Here is a 19,989-nt window from a genome sequence, read left to right as displayed (position 1 = left end):
AAACACTGTATTTAAAAAATAACACCACAAGAACCATATATGTGACTTTAATGTAGTTTGGTACGATCAAATATTTTGTAATTGTGTGTTATTAATATATTTTTGCAAAAAAATAATTTCCTCGTTCCGCTAATTGTAAGAAGCAAGTCGAAAATTAGAAAATGGAAGAAACCAATCAAGCGGACAAGCCTTTCTTTTTTTCGTGGTTGACCACTCTCCATTTTTCTCACTTTAATTTATCCTCGATATTGGACAACTTTATAGATCTCTTTACTTGGTTTCAAGTTAATTTAGCTAGTTTTGAATACTATTACCTGACAATTAAAATCCCGTTTTTTTTCCAACTATAGGATCAATATAATGTACACCGGTTTTTTGTAAATTAAAGTGTTTTCATACCTAATACAAATAAGTTAGTTAACCTTTTTAGAAATAACTTAATAAATTAATTTAATTTGCATTATTTAAAGCTACAATTCCAGTTAACTATTCTTCATATAGCAATTCGCACTTTATTGTGCAAAAACATATTAATCTTATAGTAACATAAATTGAAAAAACCTTTTATTTTACATTGTTTATATTCTAACGAAATATTCATTTAGTGAACAGAAAAGTGTGTGGTAAAGTTAACGTGAATGCCTTAATTTCACGTTTTTTAAAAAGGTATTAACTTTAACAAAATGTTTTATATTGGACGGTTTAGTCAAGTTCTACATACGGTAAAATATTAAGTACTTCTGGCTCATCACCGCCAGATATTTGGTTATCTGTTCGATTTAAATAAATACTATCTGTCCAAGAGTACCAGGTACCATTCGTGCCACGACACCCGGTAACCCCGGACCATTGGTTGTCATCTTTTTGTGGCATCGTTGATTCGTTAGGATCAATACCTATGTTAAAATGTTTGCTTTTAATTGCTTTTTCTTCTTTGTGCACAGTGTCTTTCTCAATTTTAGGAACCTTTAAAGTTTCTTGTACTTCGAGTACATTTGATGATTGTTTTTCGGGCAAGTGGCCTTGCAGTTTGTTAAAACTTTTAATTGCGCTATTTAGTTTATTTTTTTGAACTTCTTTAGAAATTGTTGAATCTATTTTCTTCTCCGATTTCTTTCGCTTTGATTGAGGTTTATTTTGTTTTGTGTCATCATTTAATAGTTGAGCAGATGAAGATGAAGAAGATAAACTCTATAAAAAAATCTTAATGTAATGATGTAACTTACATTTGGCCATTTACAAATTGTTTTTTTTTGATACTATTTTAAAGATAACTCCCTGAACCATTGGTTGAAAATGTAGTTAAAATCTTAAACTGCAAGACCCCTAGTTTGATCCCCACTGCTTGACAACCCCAAGTAGGCTGCAAACAAAACTGTGGCATCCCTAAGTAAGGTCCTAACATTATGTTAAAGTGTCTCTGATTAAGGTTATACTGGTCCCTATATTTTACAATTTATATATAATGAAAATAAATGTATATCTAATTTGAAGCATTGAAAAATAAAAAACAGCCATTTTTGGTGCGCAGGTAAATCACAGGCAAGAATTAGTTTAGAGTTGCAACCATATTACAAAAACTATAATTTCATACAGAAGGCAGGGTATCTACTAGTAGCACTAAATTACATTCTTTATATTTTGCTTACCGTAAATTTTAGCTTTAGTCCATTAGTCATACAAGTAAACGATGATTCTCCAGGACTAGAAGCATTTTTTTCTTTATTTAAAACAGTTTCTTTAGTTTCAGAAATACTGTCGTACTTTCTTTTCGAATTATTAGGAGGAATATTTGGTTTAATCTTTTCTTCCACAGTGAGGTTATTGTTAAATGTTTTTTGTTTTTCATTTTCTTTTAAGTTTTTGGTCGCTTTCTCTGCTGCTGCTACTGATGGTGTGTCCACGACTTTTGGCTTCTAAATTAAAAATTTTTATGTTTTAAATTTTAAAAAGGGTGTATAAAAATAGAAATTTGTTGGCATATTGGCTTTACAAAAATAGATAATGGCTCAACAACCAGAGTTTAACCAAGAAGTCAAATTGGGATTTTTTTGTACATTTATTTTGTACATTTTATCCTCGATGTGGGAAGTTCAACATCGGACTAAGCATAGAGTAAAATTTGTTACCTTGACCCAGTCTTAAGATAACTTTGCCAGTTTTGAATAAAGCTCCACAGTCGGCAGGAGACTGTACTGTTTATAGTCTAACTTTAAAGCGCAAATAGAAGCACAACACATTCACCTTAAACATTTAAATATAAGTTACCTGCATTGTCTTTGAAATCATTATTTGCCATGATTTTATTAGTTTCTTCGCTCGTTTTTGTAGTGTTGGATCTTTAGCAGCTTTGCGCACCAGATTAATGTATTTTCCTAACCTAGTTTCCTGTGATATTCAATAAATTATTATTTATAAAAAATGCCTAATTTAAAAAACAATGAATTAAACAATTAATCTTCAAATGCATTTTAAGATTCTAAAAAATTAGAATATATGTCTACAATAAAAATTAATTAGCAAGTTAATTTAGAACAGTCTTTATAAATAAAGCTACAAATATTAACCTAAAAACTCTTTACACTTATTTTTTTTAAATGTTAAAACACCTACTTCTAGTTCATCCTTGGTGATTGTTGTTTTTTCTAACATGATGATAATTTCTAGGGTCATTGATAAATCTGTTACCTAAAAAGTTATATTAATAAGTGTTAATTGTTAAATATTAAACTGCTGAGCGTTAATTAGAGATAAACCAGTTTAACTTAATTAGATTTGTATAAATTTTAAATGCACAAGTTAAAAATTCTCAAGGAGGACTTTTCTAATAATCTGATTTAGATTGGAGGTATATGTTTCTTTAACAAGTTTAACAATAGATCACATTTAACATTTGGTTCCATTTTCGTAAAAGATTTACTATATAAACAAAACAAACTACATATACACACAATGAAATAAAGTTTAAATTAAACAATTTAGTTAACTTTTTCGCAATCATTTTTTTTTGTTTAAAAATCAATAAAACAGTCAAAATATATTTTAGTTAGTTTACATACTTTTCCTGTTTCCTTGTCAATAACTTTTAGGAGTCTATCTGTTATTTGATAAGCTGTCAACGGCATTTCAAATCTTAAACATTAAAATATAACAATTTAAACACAACATACATGACATTTAATTACCATCTAATCAATATTGAGGTTTTTAAAGACTAACTTTTGAAATTTTGTTTATTAACCAACTTGATTAAAAAATGTTTTACAAATTTTTAAAATGCAAATAATAATTAGAAAAAGGTAAATTTGTGCAGACATCACTAAAGCATATTTAAATTAAACTCTTATTTGTAACAGACAATCAAAACAACTTTTACAGTAAAATTTAAACAGAACTTGTACGCTAGTGTGTTAAAATATTAAATAAGTCTTTAAGGTGTTTAAAAGTTTTAGTGGGTTTTTAAAAGCGGAACTAAGAATATAAAAACAAGGCCTAAAAATGTGTTTTTTTGTAAAAATTGATAAAAGTACTAACTTCATTGTCTGATAGTATCCAAGTATATTTCATCTTGTGATAATATCCATAGATTTAATACAAAAATAAGATAATTACGCAAGAGTTGCTAAACGTCCGTACACAACCGAACTAAACAGAGAAGTGATTTGGTAGACACTTTAACGTAGACTCAAAGTAAAAAAAGTAACTTCTACGCCACAAATTTGTTTTCAGTTTATCCTCACTAAATATTTACCTTTTTATCCTCACTAAAAAAGCTTGTTTTTAAACGGAAAAAATAAGTATTTTAGACAAGAATATAATATTAAAACTACTTAACTATATAATTTTTACTAAATGACACCTAATTATGTTACAAGGCATGTCGTTAGCCCAAATTTAAATACATTTTTATACAAAAAATCCCGCTATTTAAATTTAATATATCTGTAACTGTTGGCATATTAATATATAACAAATATCTTATCTTTGGTCATTTCAAATTAAACGATTTATTTAATTCAGTGAGAACAAATATACAGAGAGGTACGCTAACAAATATGAAATAAATAGTTTGATAAATAATCTTGAAACAATAAAAAAAAAAAGTAAAAAAAGAAAATGAAAAATGAGTTAACTTTCTGCACACCAATAAAAATACAGCGAACTTTAAATTAAGGCTTTTAAACGTTATTATGTATTTGTAAAATATTGTAATTATATAATGTTTGCTAAGTGCTTTTTATGTATTAGTGAATCAGTAGTAACATCGTCGGCAGAATATTTATTAAGTATTATTCGTCTTTTAATGGCTAACATTTCAGCGGAAAAATAAACAGTCATGGCTAACACATGGAGTAAATGCAATACAACGTTATGATTAAAGTTATTTGGCAGTGGACAACCAACGGAATATGCATCATCGTGATCAGCACATCCCATATGGCCTAGTACGTATTGGATAATACCTAAAAAATAGAATAAATCTTTTAAAAAAAATGCACAACGTTTGCGCTTTCGGTTTATTGTTAAATATATAAAGTATTGGTAGTATAGGTATATAAACCATTGCTTTAATTGAGCATTCATTTTACTAATTTTTTTAATTGCAGAGTACATAAAACGCGCTATTATATTTCGCATTGGCTTAGCGATATCGTTTAGTAAGTCATTCTACCATTTTACTGTATGTTTAATAAGACATTTCCTTTAAAATCAACAACGTTTAGAAAGTCAATCCAAAATTATTAAAAATCTAATAACACACAAACCTCTAAACTGTAATAGATATACATTGTCAAACTTAATTTAAATACTTAAATTTTATCGCAAATTTTTAAACATTGTTAATGTTATTAATAGAGGCTTAATAGATTACCATAAAACAAGGCAATTAAAAATATTTATACCACGATATCTAATATTTATTGCATGCATGCAGGTTTTGGTATGAGGTAATGATGTATTACATAATTACAGCGCCCGGGGGTTTAAATATAATGATGTAACTATGTAATCAAATAAATGTTCCGTTAAGGAATTAATGCCAAAGCCAAATTGACTTAACATTTATCAAATTTTTCGCCCTTGAAAGTTCAATGCCTAAAAATACGTTTTTTATAGGCTTCCATTACATTAAAAAGGTTGTTACAAATGTCTTTATAAGTATTTAATAAACCAATTGACCTTGTGCTAATTAATGTAAGCAATGGCTTAAAATATTAATCTATAATCACACTTGATTCTTTTCCGGACGATTTGTCGAAACTAATCAAGTATTTGCCCTCCTCTATATTCTAAACAGTATCAACAAACATTAATGCCAGTTTGTTTACAAATTATATAATTACCTCCGATTATAAAAATTAACGGCGCCAAGGTGTGGAAAATTAAATCGATCCGAACACCGGAGGTCGTCGTGGGATCCTTTTTTTCGTTGTTATTCGGACATTCTAAAAAAAATATTTGAATTTAAACAAGCAGTACAAAAAAATTAATCCTAAATTTTGTTAATAAAATATTTGTTTAAAAATGACGAAGAAACATTAATAAAATTCATGAATGATAAAAAACTGAAACACTTTCTTTAATGCCTATAATTATAATTGCAATTTATTTATAGACACTAACTGAATTAGCACATTTATGTTATACCAAACGTAACAATCCCACGCTATATAATTACGTTGTAAAAATTCCAATACACAAAAAGCAACGCAATAAACAAATACAGTGAATACATTACACATATTATTCTATCATTATCTTGTTTATATTCACCTGATGATTTAGTTAAACAAGTATTCGTGTTTTCTCTCTCGGGGTACATATTGGTTGTTTTTTTACAGCTTTTGCAGGTAACAATAATGGCACAAATTAGCTCAATAGTGGCGCCTAAAACACAACAATATGCATTTAATTAGTTAATTAATTAAGTATGTTTAAAAATATTACACACAGAATATCAAAATTCCTTAAGGATATTTTTATTTTACAATTTGCAAAAACTTTTTTAATGGAAAATTATATTTTTCTTTATTTTTTTTTGTAAGTATTTACACAAATGCTCATGCCACATGTTAAAATGTGATTTATATTTTTTTCAATTAAACGGAAACAAAGTTGTCATTAAATATTTATTACATACAACGTGTGTTGCATAAATTCACATCATTTCCGTCATGATATTATTACCCCTTATTGATTATGACGTCATAATTAATATGCCACGCAACTACAAGCTTAGCTGTTTTTATTGGTTTACGTAATAAAGTAAGGTATTGTGACGTACTTGCGAACATCGACATAAAAGTGACCCTGACCGACCATGGGTCCTCCGGATGTGATATCCGCCACCAACTCTCCGCGAATAATCCCACGCACAATGTGGTTATTATGACGTAGAACGCGATGACCGCGGACCTCGACCAGCGAATAATATCTTCCTGCTCAAGCTGTTGATAAAAAAATTTTAAAATTAAATTTTGAAATGACAAATAACAGGATGTGTAAATTTAAATCAAACGTCATTCAGGGAAGTCCTTTAAAATCTGATTAATTGAACTTTAAACACAGATTCCCTTATTTTAATATTAATGTCAAGACATTTTTTGATAAATGAATGTTCACATAAAGTTAAATAAGCTGACATATTAAACTACATGTAAAATATTATGTGTTATGACCCCAGGCATTTAAGCCAACATGCTGCGATGAAATATTATTAAAAAGCGTACGGACAAAGAAATGGAATGTGCGAATCAAAATAGATTTCTGTGATTTACCAAACTGTAGCCCAGCACAAGTAGAGCGAATATGATCCCAACAGCTAGGCTGGTTCCAAATCTCCACACAATTAACCAGGTCCAATTATCATGCCAGGTTTCGTACGGCTCTACCTGAAAAAACAAAATACATTTGGCCTCGATTACATATTGGTATTGTTGACAGGGCGGATGTAGATAAAAACTATTACGGAAATGCTTCGAACGAAATTCCCATCGTTTAATGGCAAGTACTTGAGGTGAAATGCAGCTTTTAATGGCATTTATATTTGACTTTTAATGGCGTTGAACTAACTAGAAACCTTTTTATAATAGTTTCCTTAAAATGTTTGTATGACTCAGTATAATGGACACCTTAAAAATTGTGCCAAAAACACCTGACATTCCAACGCGCAATTACAAAATACAACCTTTACAAAAGCGTTTATTTGTTTTATCATAAGCCTATAACGTTTATTTCTACTACGGGAAAATAGAATTAGAGTTGCTAGATGAATAAACATCTAATATTTCCGGCAATTTGCTGCGGTTTTTGGCCTGAATTTTTGAAGCGTAAGCCATACATTTTGAAAGGTTGTTGTTACAAGAATTTGTATTCCGTAAATTACTAACTACAGATATATCCTTGTCGTAACTTGTATTACAAGTGTTTTCATGTGTAAAGCTAATAGATAAATATTTCTGTAGCGCCGGCTGTAGAATTAATTTATATAATAAAATGAATGATTTTAAAAAGTTAAATTAAACAGGCATGCCTACCTCTTGCAAAAACTGATGAGTTAATCCACCAATAAGTGCTACGAGTGACATAATAGTCAAGAGCCCGACTACAGAATACGTTGACTTTAACACCACGTCTGGAATATGTCTACTGCGCGAGCTTTTCCAGGCAAGAACGACAGCAAAAATACTACAAGCAACGAAAAGAACGTAGTCTGATGCATAAGTTCCAACGTGGTCGTCTATGCCACGATGATATAACAGAGTTCTATGCGGAAGCATGCTGATTTGCTTGTACTATTTTTACACAAATCGGCTAGTTATCATCTCAGTAAATACAACCGGCTCATGTAGTAAACAGAAACAGCAAATTCCACGAACTAGATAGCAATATAGGTCACCTATTTCAATTCCCTTTTACTTATTTCCTGGCAATTATAAATATTATTGTTAATTAAGTATGCCTGCCTTACGGGGTTTTCAACCAAAACATAATAAACTTTTTGTAAATGAGTTCAAAATTTATTAATATAACATTACACGCCTACTTGAATTTAAAAATAAAACGACACACCTATATAGGCTATTGACTCTACTGTATAGAGAGTGATAGGTTAAATAAGCCTTATTTCGGTTCTTAACCACTACAGTTTTACTATTGAACTAATTATATAAAAATATAGAATTATATAATGGCTATTGATTAAACAATAGGTTAATTTGAAAAACGCTGACTGCTGGTTTTGTATTTCTCTTTATTCAGTTTCCAGTTACTTTTTATTATCAGAACCGACTTTTGCCGCTACCTATATCTTATTACTGTGACTAGAAACGTGGCAGGACTATTATTTGGTTGAAAAACAGTGATTACAGCCAGCTAGAACTACACACCGCAAGGGAGTCGACTTACTAGGCTTCTAAGTTCTAAGTAACATTTTAACGATATCTTAGAATATAAAATTTACTACCTTCATATATTTAAGCATTTACTAAACAGTTTGTAATTACTAAATGCGCGTAGTTAGAAAGTGGGCTCTCGTTCTACTCATAAATAAATCACACTAAAAGTGTTGTTTACACGACAACGAAAAACAAACATTACATAAAAGTGTCTAACCTCCGCGCCGACAAATTTTGAACGGTATTGCGTTTTCATGACTTACTTTACCATGTCCGATTGGTTGTCACTACAGTGCTAAATACAATTTAACTTTTTCTAGAGTCGCTTAGCATGTGCTACATATCAGTCAGCACTGTCTAAAACACCAAGTACTACGATGACATTTTAAGCTGCTAAATACCACTTAAAACTTACAATCACATGGCCTATAATTACCAAGCTAGTGCAATCCATTTAGAAAAATCGAATAAATTTTCAATTTAAAATTTCAGTTGGCCTGCTGAGTGCTTAAAACGTTCTGTGCTTTTTGCGGCCTAGCCACAACTGGTTTTACGTATGCTAGAAACTAGCCTAAAGCGAAATACGCTGAGTTATAAAAGATCCTATGCTAAAATAAACCTAACCTATTTCAAAATTACAAATTAAGAATGTAATTCGTAAAATACACATATATAGCTCAATAGAAAATACAAGCTATTTGCTATTTTTTTTCTCTTAACCTTTTTCTTTTTTCTATTTTTAAACTCAATTTATCCTAGTAAATCATACAATGGAGTTTTTATAAAATCATTTTTCTTAAAATAATTATTTTGTAATAACCACTAAGCACTAACATAACTAAAAGATTAAATATTAACAAAATAATTAATTTTAACACTGGTTTAGTGTAAATAAAAATGCCATTTTAATGAGTGAACTAGTAAATTACATTTGTTAAACGTATGTGATATTTACACTAAATCAACAGTACGTACATCTCTTTATATTATAGTAAGTTGATATTTTTAAAGGGCAGGTTAACTCAACATAAAAATCTTAAATTATCTTCCAAATTTTATAATTTTTTGTGATTAATAAAACTTTGGTAAACATTAACCGAAGCAATTCTGACGTCATTGTGAGATATTGTGATGAAATACTCTGTGTGTCAAGAAATACTCTGTGTGTCAAGGGTGTGTCAAGATAACTTCAAGTGCTACTTATAACTTTACCATACCATGACAAAGCTGAATATTAGCCCGAGACTAATATAGTTAATTAATCACAAGGTCACAGGGGTAGACTTTTACCCCAAAACGATAAATTTAAAAGGGGAAATAAATCAAATCGAACGTGGTACGATCCAGCCCAATTTCGACCAAAGTTTTTAGTTCAGCCTCCTAATTTTAAGGCTAAAGGACTGATTTTGTTCAATTATCTGACTAAATATTTATATTTTTAGAACTGATATTTAAAATTCTTGATACTAGCTAACTAAATCAGTCAAACGTTACCTTTTTAACATTTTAAATCGACCTTTTCAGATGCACAATTGGCAATTTTGGGAAAAAAACTTTAAATTTCTATAAGCTTTATAGTTATAGTAAAATACCTAATAAAAAACAAGTTTTTAGTATCAATTCTTTGAAAATTTACACATATGATTTTATATCTATTAATTTCAAGCGCAAGTTACTATAAATATCAAAACCAACCGATCGTTTTACGAAATATGATATCACGACATTCTAGTACAGCCTTACCAGTTATTTACCAATAACATAAAAAGTCATTAAAGCATATATTGTTACGTCACTATCTTCTATAATGACGCAATTATGTGTTTTAATTTCTATTAGTTTCACTTTATTTAAAGCGCTTTGAATTTTTTCCTTTAGCCTTTAATTAACAATTAAACTAAAAATAGAAAATATAATTGGTTTTTAATTTAATATTTTATAAAGGATAAAACACAGGATCAATTTATATTGAATTTTTATTCTAAATTTCGTTTCTAATATTGAAAATTTAAAGAAAACGACATGCTAAAAGAAGAATTATGTGACGTTGGTGCGGCTTGAACCCGAAACCTTTCGACCCATAACCCAATACCATGACCCATATACCACAAAAAAGACTCATCTAATAATTAGTTTAAAATTTATTGCAAAAATAGTGCTCAATAGCGCCTCAAGTTGTTTTGTTTATACTTTTTTTCAACCTTAAGGTAGCGTAAGATAGAAATTAAACTTATGCTTACAAAATGAAAATTTTTAATAAAAAAAATCAATTTTTATTCGTCATACATTTACAATTTTTATCAAATAATTGATAACCATTTTTTTCCAAAACTGTTTTGTAAAAAATTAAAAAAAAAACAGTTTAAATTTGTTTATGTTTCAGTTTTAGTGTTTATTTATTTAGCCTGTAATCCTTAAAGTATTTATATTATATTTAACGTCGATATATGTTATAAATAAACACTTGCACTTATATATAAGCGAAAAAAAACACGTAACCAAATTGGTGTGCCACGATCTTCGCACAAACACCATTACCACTTCAAGTTTTGCGGTATCTCTATAGGTTCGTTGTTTCCAGGAAAAATCAAGCTAGCTCATTCCTATTGGTAATAACGTGAGTTATAGAACCTGCTGATTATAAAGCTTGATTAGGCCCGAACGAGAATTTCTGCGATTTTTTTTGTGCAATTACGAATAACGCGAATCGTATTAGTCATGAGTGTGATGGGTTACAGCAGAATTAATGGAAAAGAAACAATGGCAGAAGATATAAAGGTATTGTAGTTACATTGTTACGTTAACAATATACGGCACTATTTAATTTTTTAACACGTCTAAAAAACTTTATATTTTATGGCAAAATTTTTTATTTAAAATAAAAAAAATTTTGCACAAAAAAGCACAATAATATTAATAGTTTCATAATCTTAACCAGATTTAAATATTAATAATTGTATCTAGAATCAGGAATATTGGTTAAAACGACGCAAAAACAACGAAGCAGCCCGAAGGTCCCGTGAAAAACGGAGAATAAATGATATAATGTTGGAAAGACGAGTCATGCAACTATCCGAAGAAAACAAAAGATTGAGGACCCAACTGATGACAATTAAAATCAAATACGGAGAAATGGAAAGGCTACCGCTTCGCTCAAGCCCAGGTGTGTAAATGTAATCTATATATACTTAAGCTAAGTGAATGATATATATGCATTCATAGGCATTCAAAAAATATATATATAAATATTAGTTGCCATATTACGACAATTAAGATTCCGACCATAAGGCGGGCGATCAAATAACATATAAAGTGGATCAATCCCAGTGAACCCACATTAAGCATACAAGAATAAACAATGCATTTAGTATAGTTGTAAGAAATGGAAAATAACAATATCCAATAATTATTTCATTTGGGAATTTTATAAACTTTGTAAAAATGGCTATAGACTTCCTTCTATAGCTTTAAAATGATATAAGTTTAAATAACTCGTTTTTTGTAGCTTAAAATTTAAATTAACAATTTTTCTGATTTTAAAGGGTGCTCATTTGAAGACCAGGAGCTCACATCTCCCTCAAAATCTCAATTGTTCACTAACACAATCGGAGACACAAGCGCCACTGTATTAGTCAACAATTCAGGTAACTGTAAACCAAATACAACATAATTTTAAATTAATAAATAAGGCATACAAGGTCGCAACTTTAATCTAAAATTTTTGTAATTTAACAGGTCAAAAATGCGCTAGTTTACTATCGCCAATGTTCTTTAACAAAGAAGCAGATATCCCAGCTCAAAATGAGAATTGGAACGGTAAAGATTTGTATGAAACGCAAGGCTCTCCACAATCTTGTGAAGATACTAATGATACCATAACAACAAATAAAGAATTTTTAAGAAATTATTTAAAAAATCAAGCAAGTGACATAAGACCAACGCAATCTCAGACTAATGTTATGAGAGCCATACAAGATCTGTATAGCCTATGTGGGCATATTATGCGGGAAAATTTGAACGAATATGGCGGTGAAAAGAAGGAAGAAAACGTGTTATCTAGCAATGAAATTAAATCGTTGGATTATTATCAAAAAGAAAAGGTTAGAATTCCATATTTGTTATTTTTTTATCTTTAAAGACTGCTTACTTCACAACCTAAGCTCAAGGTAACTTTTGTTATGTCGTCCAAACCCAAGGCATCGGACTACGACCCGAGAGGTTTTTAGATTGAGCCGCTCCAATGCCACACTATTTATCCATAAGCGTGGCGTTTATAAATAGCTTAAACACGTCACAACTCCACACCCTTTTTAATAAAAAATAGAAAACTTTTTCACCTTAAATATTATTTTGATTTTAGGAAAGATTAAACACGTTAGAAAGACTGATGTCATTCTATAATCGAGTTCCAAGCGAGGTCGAAAAATCAATTTCAAAATCTACGGGACGCGTTTCTCCTTACCCCGAAAAAAGTCCCAAAAACTACCCCACAAACCGACCCTTCTCATTCAGTCAACAAATTAATAAACAAAGTAGTCCAAGATCTGAAATTCCGAACGAAAAAGTTGCCGTTTCCCCAATTTTAAACCCTCAAACTAAAAGTTCAAAATTTCAGCTGCCATACAAATTACGAATCAAGCAGACAATGCCAGGCAACGAATTATCGATTTTGAATAATGGACAAACAAACAAATCGGAAAACGACTTATTTTCCATGAGTTCCAGTCGTAAAGTTCAATTTTTAACCCCAGTTCTGTACCCCAAATGCACTTTTCCGGAGTTCGCCACTCCTCAATATACATTAGAGAAAAACAGACGATATGGCATGTACTTGTAATACCTATTCATTGTCATTTAAATAAAGTGTTTAATAGACGTTTTTTCCGTTAAAAGTTCAGTATTTTGTATTCGTTTTGTTTGTAAATATATTTATATTTCCTTGCCCTTAAAAATTTTGTACAAAAATTCGTGTAATATTTTCAATTTTTGTATTTCATGTTTATTCCAATTAAAAAAAATTTCGAGATAAAAAATCGCCTCCTTTAAAATTTTATCAAAAATGTAATATTGCTCGCCATTGCCTGGAGGCGAAATAGCAATGTCAACAAACAGCATATTACAGAACGAAGGATCCGATTCCTGGAAATCACACAACCGATAATTTCTGTGAGCTCGCTTTCTGGGAAAAGATTACTGAAAGCCGTGAAGTTTATGTAAGAATTGACGTCAATTGTAAGCGACGAAATAACTTGGTAAAATATGCAATCTATTTTAAATATAATTTTTTAAAGCATATTTTAAGAGCAGCTTAATCGTTAAAATAAATGTAAAAAACACCCCCTTTTTGTATCGATGAAAATGGAAATTTTAGGGTATTGCTTGAAAAGGTATCAAAGACTATATTCCCTTGTAAATGTATATATTAACTTAGTAAACTTAAATATGTGTCAAATTCCAAATAAATGTTCTGGAGAAGAAGTATTTATGCATTTTTGTCTTTTTAAAAAAATGTATTTTTGGGAAAACCGTAAAATAAAAAAAATATTCACAACTAGACCGTAATTAATAAATATAATGTGTATGTTATTTTTATATGAAATTTTCAATAATAACCCAACTTTGTCGAATTTTAGTCTAAAAATTTGAAGTTACAAATAAATTCCATAATGTTATTTTAAGCAAAGTTTGAGAAATTCTTATTGCTATGTATTTGCCCGAAGGGGATCAGTTTCCGAGAAAAACAATTTAACCGAAATTACCCATTTCAACGAAACTCGAAACAACCTCATTCTTAGAAAATAAAGACAAATTTTTTTAAAGTTTTTCATGGAAAATTTTTTCTTGTATATTTAATTGTATTACCTTCAAATAACATAAAAATATTTAACGGAATTTTCCGAAATCTCTTTACAAAAATGTTTGTTGCGTAACTAAATATAAAAATTTTTGACCCACATTCTTTCTTTTTTTTTAGTATATATCTTTATCCTCGATGTGGGAAAGTCGAATGCGCGACTTAAACATAGAGTAACATCAGTTACTCCGACCCAGTCTCGAGTTGCTTGTGGTAGTTTGGGATATTATAGATTGTAATTGCACGATAATTAAGCTGCTGATTAAAAGCTGGCTCAGCAGGAGTTCGTCCCGTTTATATCGCCTTACTCAAGGACGCTACAGCATAAGATCAGTGGAGGTTGAGCCCACGACCTCATGTTTGGTGTAGCAAATTTTAAACACTTTGACAAATTAACGCAAAAACTGAACTTTTTTTAGAAAACTATTTTTAATAAAAAAATTTATTTAATTTTAACTCAAACCAATGGTTATAACTTACAGCTGACCAATCTAATTTTTGACTAATTTTTTAAGAAACTTTAAAACTAGTTTTGAAAGATGGCAACCTTTTATATAATAATCATAAACCCAACATTTAAAATAATGCAATACAAAAAAAAACAAAAAGTTTGTGCCACATTTTAACATATTAAACGTTTGTGTATAAACCATACAGTATAGTAAACAATTAATAAATAATTTCGTTAACTTTAATTTTTTAGTAAGTAAGCCAAAACTTAAACAGACCAACCAACAGCAGTATAGTAATTTATAAAATGGCAGCTATGTAATGCAACAAGGTAATAGTTAAGCTTATTTAAAAGTCTTATATACGGTTTATTGTGTTATTTTCTACTAACGAACTAAATTTTTTTCTTTTTTAAATGAGGCAGAGTTGGATTTTACAAAAGCATTGACAAACCTTACTTGAAGAATTTAAAAAAAATGACAAACAATCATATTTAAATTTGGAAACAAAACCAAAATTCTGTTTAAATGTAAATTTTAACCTAAAATATTTTCATGCAAACCCTTCATACACAAACTTTTGTGAACTACAACAATCAGTGTCCAACAAATGGAGCAAATTCTTTAATTTTTCGAGGGCAAAAACAACTTTCCGGGGTTACCTTCCATGGCTTGAAAAACGAGGTAGATAAAGAAGACAACAAGAGCAGTAATAATCACCTGAACAGTTACAGATATTTACCAAGGTTTAATATATATACAATGTCTTTCTATACATGCAATGTGGCAGAGCAATCAATAAAGACCAAAATGCAGTCTTTGAAACAAAAAAGTAATATACAAATACTTTTATAACGACTTTTTTTTATATAATTTACACCAGCGCTCAGTGTAGTGGGTATAAGCACCGGGCTTCACCACAAAAGATTCTGGTTTACCCTTTATTTTATTATATAAAAAGCTAACAGTATTAATTTCTATTCAGCCCAAAAACTAAGTAGCAGGTTAATGACAATATATATTCAACATACCAACATAAAACATGAGGTCGTGGGTTCAATCCCCACTGAGCTCATGCTGTAGCGCCCTTGAGTAAGATGCCATAAACGGTACGAACTCCTGCTGAGTCAGCACTTAATCAGCAGTATAATTATTGGGCAATTATAACATATAATATCCCAAACTGCCACAGGCAACTCGAGACTGGGTCGAAGTAACTGATGTTACTCTATGTTTAAGTCGTGCATTCGACTTTCCGACATCGAGGATAAAGATATATACAAAAAATAAAATTGGGTTTGCGCTGCCTCTTCACATTGGGAATATAAAATATTTTTTACATTAGTTTTCTTACCTGGACCCATACTGGAATCCAATGTCTTTCTGGTTTGGCAACCACTTTTACCACAGTAGGGGTCTCAATTTTCTAAATACAGAAACTTTGAGTAATTAAGTCATTCTCAAACTTGTATTATGGGTGTATTTATAAAACATACTAATTGTGAAAAAAATGGTTAGAATTGGCATAAGATATTTTAATTTAAAATTAACTTTCCTTATTGAAGTGTGGAATTATTGAATTTTTATTAATTTACCTCCTCTGTCTTTGTTATTTCATCTTTATTGAAAGAATCAGTTTCTGTGAATTTAACATTATCTCCAGCATGTTTGTGTAAAGGTCTTCTAGGTCTTATACTTTCGCTGAAAATAAAACAAAATTACTTTGAAGAAAAAAAATTCACAACAAAATTAACAACCGACTCCAAAAATGCAGTACAAGAATGTGAGGTGTTATACATAACAGGCTTTTAAAGCAAAACAACATCAAGCCAAAAGTGCAATTCTAGGTGCCAAAACATTAAAGATAAAGTGATTAAAAGTGAGCCACAATTTAACGTGTTTGTGGAACGTACGAGATCCTCCGACTTAACCCTGGTGAATAGATATCACGAAGAACATTTGAACTACGATCTCTCGTAATCAAAGGAGATTGAACTTTTGGGTCAAAAACAGAGGACTTAACTTCATCGCACGCCGGGTTCTTTAGTTTTTTGCAGTCACTATTTTCTTTTTCTGATTCTCCAACAGAATGTATTATTTGAAAATCATCATTTAAACATTTATTCAAGTTTATAGAATCATCTTTTTTGTTGCTTTTAAATCCAGTTTTAGATTTTTTTTTGTGTAAGTCGGAAAACGATACCTCAACCCAAGAGAGAGCTGGAGAGTTAGGGTTAACATCTTCAGAAGATTTATGAGATTTTTTATTAAAAAGATGTGAAGCAGAAAAAAGTTCATCAGAAGATGAACCGTCTAAATAACTTTGAATTGCTTTTGGCCTAAATGACAAATTAATATTTTGTTTCATGCAATTTAAAACTTAAAGTAAAATTAACTTACGCTGTGGTCTGGGAAGCAAAGAATGTTTCCTTAGTTGTAGTTTTTGATCTTGTTTTGCCACCCTCGCTAAAAAGTAAAATAATATAATGAAAAAAAAAGATTAAAAAATCTATTTCGAGCTTAATTGACAATAAAAATATAAATGTTTGTTTATTTATTAGATAAAAAAAAAACAATGCAACTTGTGGTCAGCAAGCAACATTTTGTTGCAACCTCATTATGAAATGTGATTTAATAGTAACTTAATAACAAATGCCCATGTTAGGTTTTTAACTAGTATCACTATTGAGAAATGTATCTAGTATGCCAGAGTTAAATTAAGTTTCAATATAGATCATAAATATTGGCAACAAAAAAGTTTTAAATCTATATATAAAGAAGCTTACTGAAGAATGTTTATATGTATGTACAAAAAAATTAATAAAACTGCAGTTTGTGATGTGCGGGTGAATTAGTAAGGGCAAATATTAGTTGCGAGTTGCAATCTAAATATAACAATTAAAAATCTGATCGAAAAACTTTATACAAAAATGAAAAGATTACCTTCTGGTGTGGTGAACAACGGGGATGTTTCCGACAAAGTTTGTTGTTCGACGACGAGTTGAACTTCTAGTTTCATGAACTGGAGGAATCTCCACTTCTTCTTCTTCTTCTTCTTCCTCTTCTTCTAGTTTTGATAAACAAAAATGGGTTTGTTTAGTTGCAAAAAACTATAAAGTATTAGTATTCAAAAAAACATATACATTAACTAATAAAATATCAAAAACTTGAATCACATAAAAAACAAAATAAAAATAAGAGTCTACTCTTAAACCAAACTTAACAAAATTTGTTTAAAATAGTGTGAAGATTATTTTATTACCTTCTTTGCTTGCATCACTATAAAATGCTGTTTCATTTTTCTGTGATTCCATCTTCAGTCTATCTTTAAGTTTCTTTAAATACAATTTTCTTGTCGTACCTTAGATATATTTTTTATTAAATTCAAAAATATTTTATATATTGCAATTTAAATAAAATCCTATTACTATTATTAAAAAAAAATATATATTTACGTCCAATTGGTCCAACAGAGACACCCAGTGACTTCAATCTAGCGGCAATTTCATTATTGTTTAAATCGTCCAATGATTCCTCTTCGTCCCTGGATCTGGCAATTTTCTTAAGTACAAAAAAATATTAAATATACCAAGTTAAAAAAAATAAAAAGCCAACAGACTACAAACATGCCACTATTTTTTTGTTTATATAAATTTTTTGTCAGGTTATCCACCTACACTTAACAAAACATAACTACTAAATTACTAATCTTTCTTAAAGACTAGGCAAACTTTTTAAATAGCTACATTTTCTGCATGTTTGTACAAAGGCAGTCTAGTACTTTTCTGATCCAAACGCTTAATATTGACAAAAGCCTTAACTGCAACAAAATAATAGTTCAGAAATATAAAAGTTTATACTGTTTTTTAATATTACACAAAACAAAATACCTTCCCTGTGTTCAGCTAGTTCTAATATTGTCGAAAGGTCACCTGTTAACTAAACATATATATTTATATAAATTTTTTTTATATTATTAACTAATTTTTTTTGTGATCTTCGCTTAATAGTACTAAACTTACAAAGCTAACAAATATATATTCTACAATGTATAATTATTTACTCATGCCTTTAATTTAAACCACAATGAATAAATATTGTTAAAATATATAAACCAAAAGCATAACAATTTACCAAGCTTACTAAACTTAAACTATCTAGCCTATATTACAATAACAACGGTTATTTTATATACAAAAAAAAAAAGTTTTACCGATTGATTTTTGCGACTTGAAGATCTAACTTCGGCAACTTCCTCATCGGATGAAAATTGTTGTTTTTCCATTTTATCGGTGGCTAGGTTATACAGATCAACATAAACTGACTTCAAATGATTTCCTGCTGGCAATTTTACACCTAACAAAAAAGTTTAAAACATTTATATTAATTTTCATATATAGTGTTATTAGATTTAAAATAGTGACATTATTAATTTAAATATAAACCATTTTTTAATATTAGAAAACATATTAGAATTTTTATACACCCTTAAATGCAAACTAATTTTTTTATACCAGTAAATTCTAAATTGTATAATTTCAACAAATGTATATATACATAATTTTATTAAACTTAACTGGTAACACATTTAAATGTTAATTTATTTCAAATTGTTACGAAATGTAAATTTTTTGTCCCGTAACAACTTACCTAAAGAAATAAGTTCGTCTTTCAACTGAGCTTTAGTAAACTTTTGCAGATTTGACATGTCCTTAAACAATCGGTAATCAGAAAATTGCCTGAAAATAATTACTAACAATTAACGATCACAAAGTCTAGAAGAAAAAAATCGATATCAACAACTTGGCACACAAAGATTATTACCCGATTAGCCTTAGAACTACTACAGACCTTCTTAATTAATTTTATAGTGGCAGACCGACTGAAGTAACAGATAAACATTTTAAATTAAAAGCGAATGGTGGCGGGAAAATTGATTAAATAAGAAAGATAAAAGTTACGAAATGTCAATCATTTACTAAAACGGTTTCGCATGGTTCCCAATGTATTGGTACCCGGTACCGATTAAAACTATTTTTATTTAATTAATTTTTATAATACGCAATAGTTAAAAATATATAATTACAAATTAAGTTAATGGTCATGCGTATAATTGTTCATATTTTAAAACTAAAAATTGATAGGTTCCCGTTTTTTCATAGATTACGTTTTTAAATAAACCAAACAAAGCAAACCTTTCTTTTGTTCATGTTTTCTTATGTGGTAAGGGTGATTTTACAAGTTCTACATGGGGTAACAATATTTACATAACTAGGCCTTGAGTTGC

At 29.5% G+C, this 19,989-nt stretch overlaps 3 protein-coding genes across 4 annotated transcripts; all 3 read right to left on the bottom strand.

Moving 5' to 3' along the window:
• Positions 1 to 536: 536 nt before the first annotated feature.
• On the bottom strand, positions 537 to 3,653 carry LOC145745658 (uncharacterized). The gene is made up of 6 exons (XM_082563794.1): positions 3,535 to 3,653; positions 3,060 to 3,132; positions 2,614 to 2,688; positions 2,269 to 2,388; positions 1,650 to 1,916; positions 537 to 1,191 (listed from the first exon to the last, which is right to left on the bottom strand). The coding sequence occupies exons 1-6, from the start codon at positions 3,537 to 3,539 to the stop codon at positions 703 to 705; spliced, it is 1,029 nt and encodes a 342-aa protein (XP_082419920.1). The 5' UTR covers positions 3,540 to 3,653; the 3' UTR covers positions 537 to 702.
• A 343-nt stretch (positions 3,654 to 3,996) lies between these two features.
• Positions 3,997 to 7,986, bottom strand: LOC145745557 (uncharacterized). The gene is made up of 6 exons (XM_082563671.1): positions 7,539 to 7,986; positions 6,780 to 6,893; positions 6,287 to 6,449; positions 5,776 to 5,889; positions 5,346 to 5,447; positions 3,997 to 4,463 (listed from the first exon to the last, which is right to left on the bottom strand). The coding sequence occupies exons 1-6, from the start codon at positions 7,779 to 7,781 to the stop codon at positions 4,213 to 4,215; spliced, it is 987 nt and encodes a 328-aa protein (XP_082419797.1). The 5' UTR covers positions 7,782 to 7,986; the 3' UTR covers positions 3,997 to 4,212.
• Positions 7,987 to 14,807: 6,821 nt separating this feature from the next.
• Positions 14,808 to 19,479, bottom strand: LOC145745726 (lamina-associated polypeptide 2, isoforms beta/gamma-like). Of its 2 annotated transcripts, none has more exons than XM_082563877.1 (9): positions 19,353 to 19,479; positions 18,916 to 19,058; positions 18,158 to 18,263; positions 17,965 to 18,063; positions 17,646 to 17,766; positions 17,103 to 17,168; positions 16,298 to 16,403; positions 16,057 to 16,128; positions 14,808 to 15,422 (listed from the first exon to the last, which is right to left on the bottom strand). In XM_082563877.1, exons 1-9 carry the CDS (start codon positions 19,408 to 19,410, stop codon positions 15,327 to 15,329), a joined length of 867 nt encoding a protein of 288 aa, XP_082420003.1. In that variant the 5' UTR covers positions 19,411 to 19,479; the 3' UTR covers positions 14,808 to 15,326. The 2 variants fall into 2 exon arrangements, with proteins under 2 accessions (XP_082420003.1, XP_082420002.1); XM_082563876.1 differs by having other exon boundaries at positions 14,809 to 15,422; positions 17,646 to 17,769.
• Positions 19,480 to 19,989: the final 510 nt, after the last annotated feature.

This window comes from Corella eumyota, chromosome 3, assembly GCF_963082875.1.
Source record: "Corella eumyota chromosome 3, kaCorEumy4.1, whole genome shotgun sequence".
Lineage (NCBI taxonomy): Eukaryota > Metazoa > Chordata > Ascidiacea > Phlebobranchia > Corellidae > Corella > Corella eumyota.
Note: the sequence above shows the minus strand (reverse complement) of the source record. Positions and strands in the feature narration are given on the sequence as shown.

Coding starts and splice junctions, on each gene's coding strand:
- LOC145745658 (XM_082563794.1), bottom strand. Junction 2,389..2,613: donor TCACCAAGGATGAACTAGAA/GTAGGTGTTTTA, acceptor TGAATATCACAG/GAAACTAGGTTAGGAAAATA. Junction 1,192..1,649: donor GACTAAAGCTAAAATTTACG/GTAAGCAAAATA, acceptor ATTTTTTTATAG/AGTTTATCTTCTTCATCTTC.
- LOC145745557 (XM_082563671.1), bottom strand. CDS start 7,781: ATGCTTCCGCATAGAACTCTGTTATATCATCGTGGCATAGACGACCAC. Junction 5,448..5,775: donor TTGTTTAACTAAATCATCAG/GTGAATATAAAC, acceptor TATTTTTTTTAG/AATGTCCGAATAACAACGAA. Junction 4,464..5,345: donor GTTAATTTTTATAATCGGAG/GTAATTATATAA, acceptor TCTATTTTTTAG/GTATTATCCAATACGTACTA.
- LOC145745726 (XM_082563876.1), bottom strand. CDS start 19,410: ATGTCAAATCTGCAAAAGTTTACTAAAGCTCAGTTGAAAGACGAACTT. Junction 18,064..18,157: donor CTCTGTTGGACCAATTGGAC/GTAAATATATAT, acceptor AATATATCTAAG/GTACGACAAGAAAATTGTAT. Junction 15,423..16,056: donor GGATTCCAGTATGGGTCCAG/GTAAGAAAACTA, acceptor GTAACTGTTCAG/GTGATTATTACTGCTCTTGT.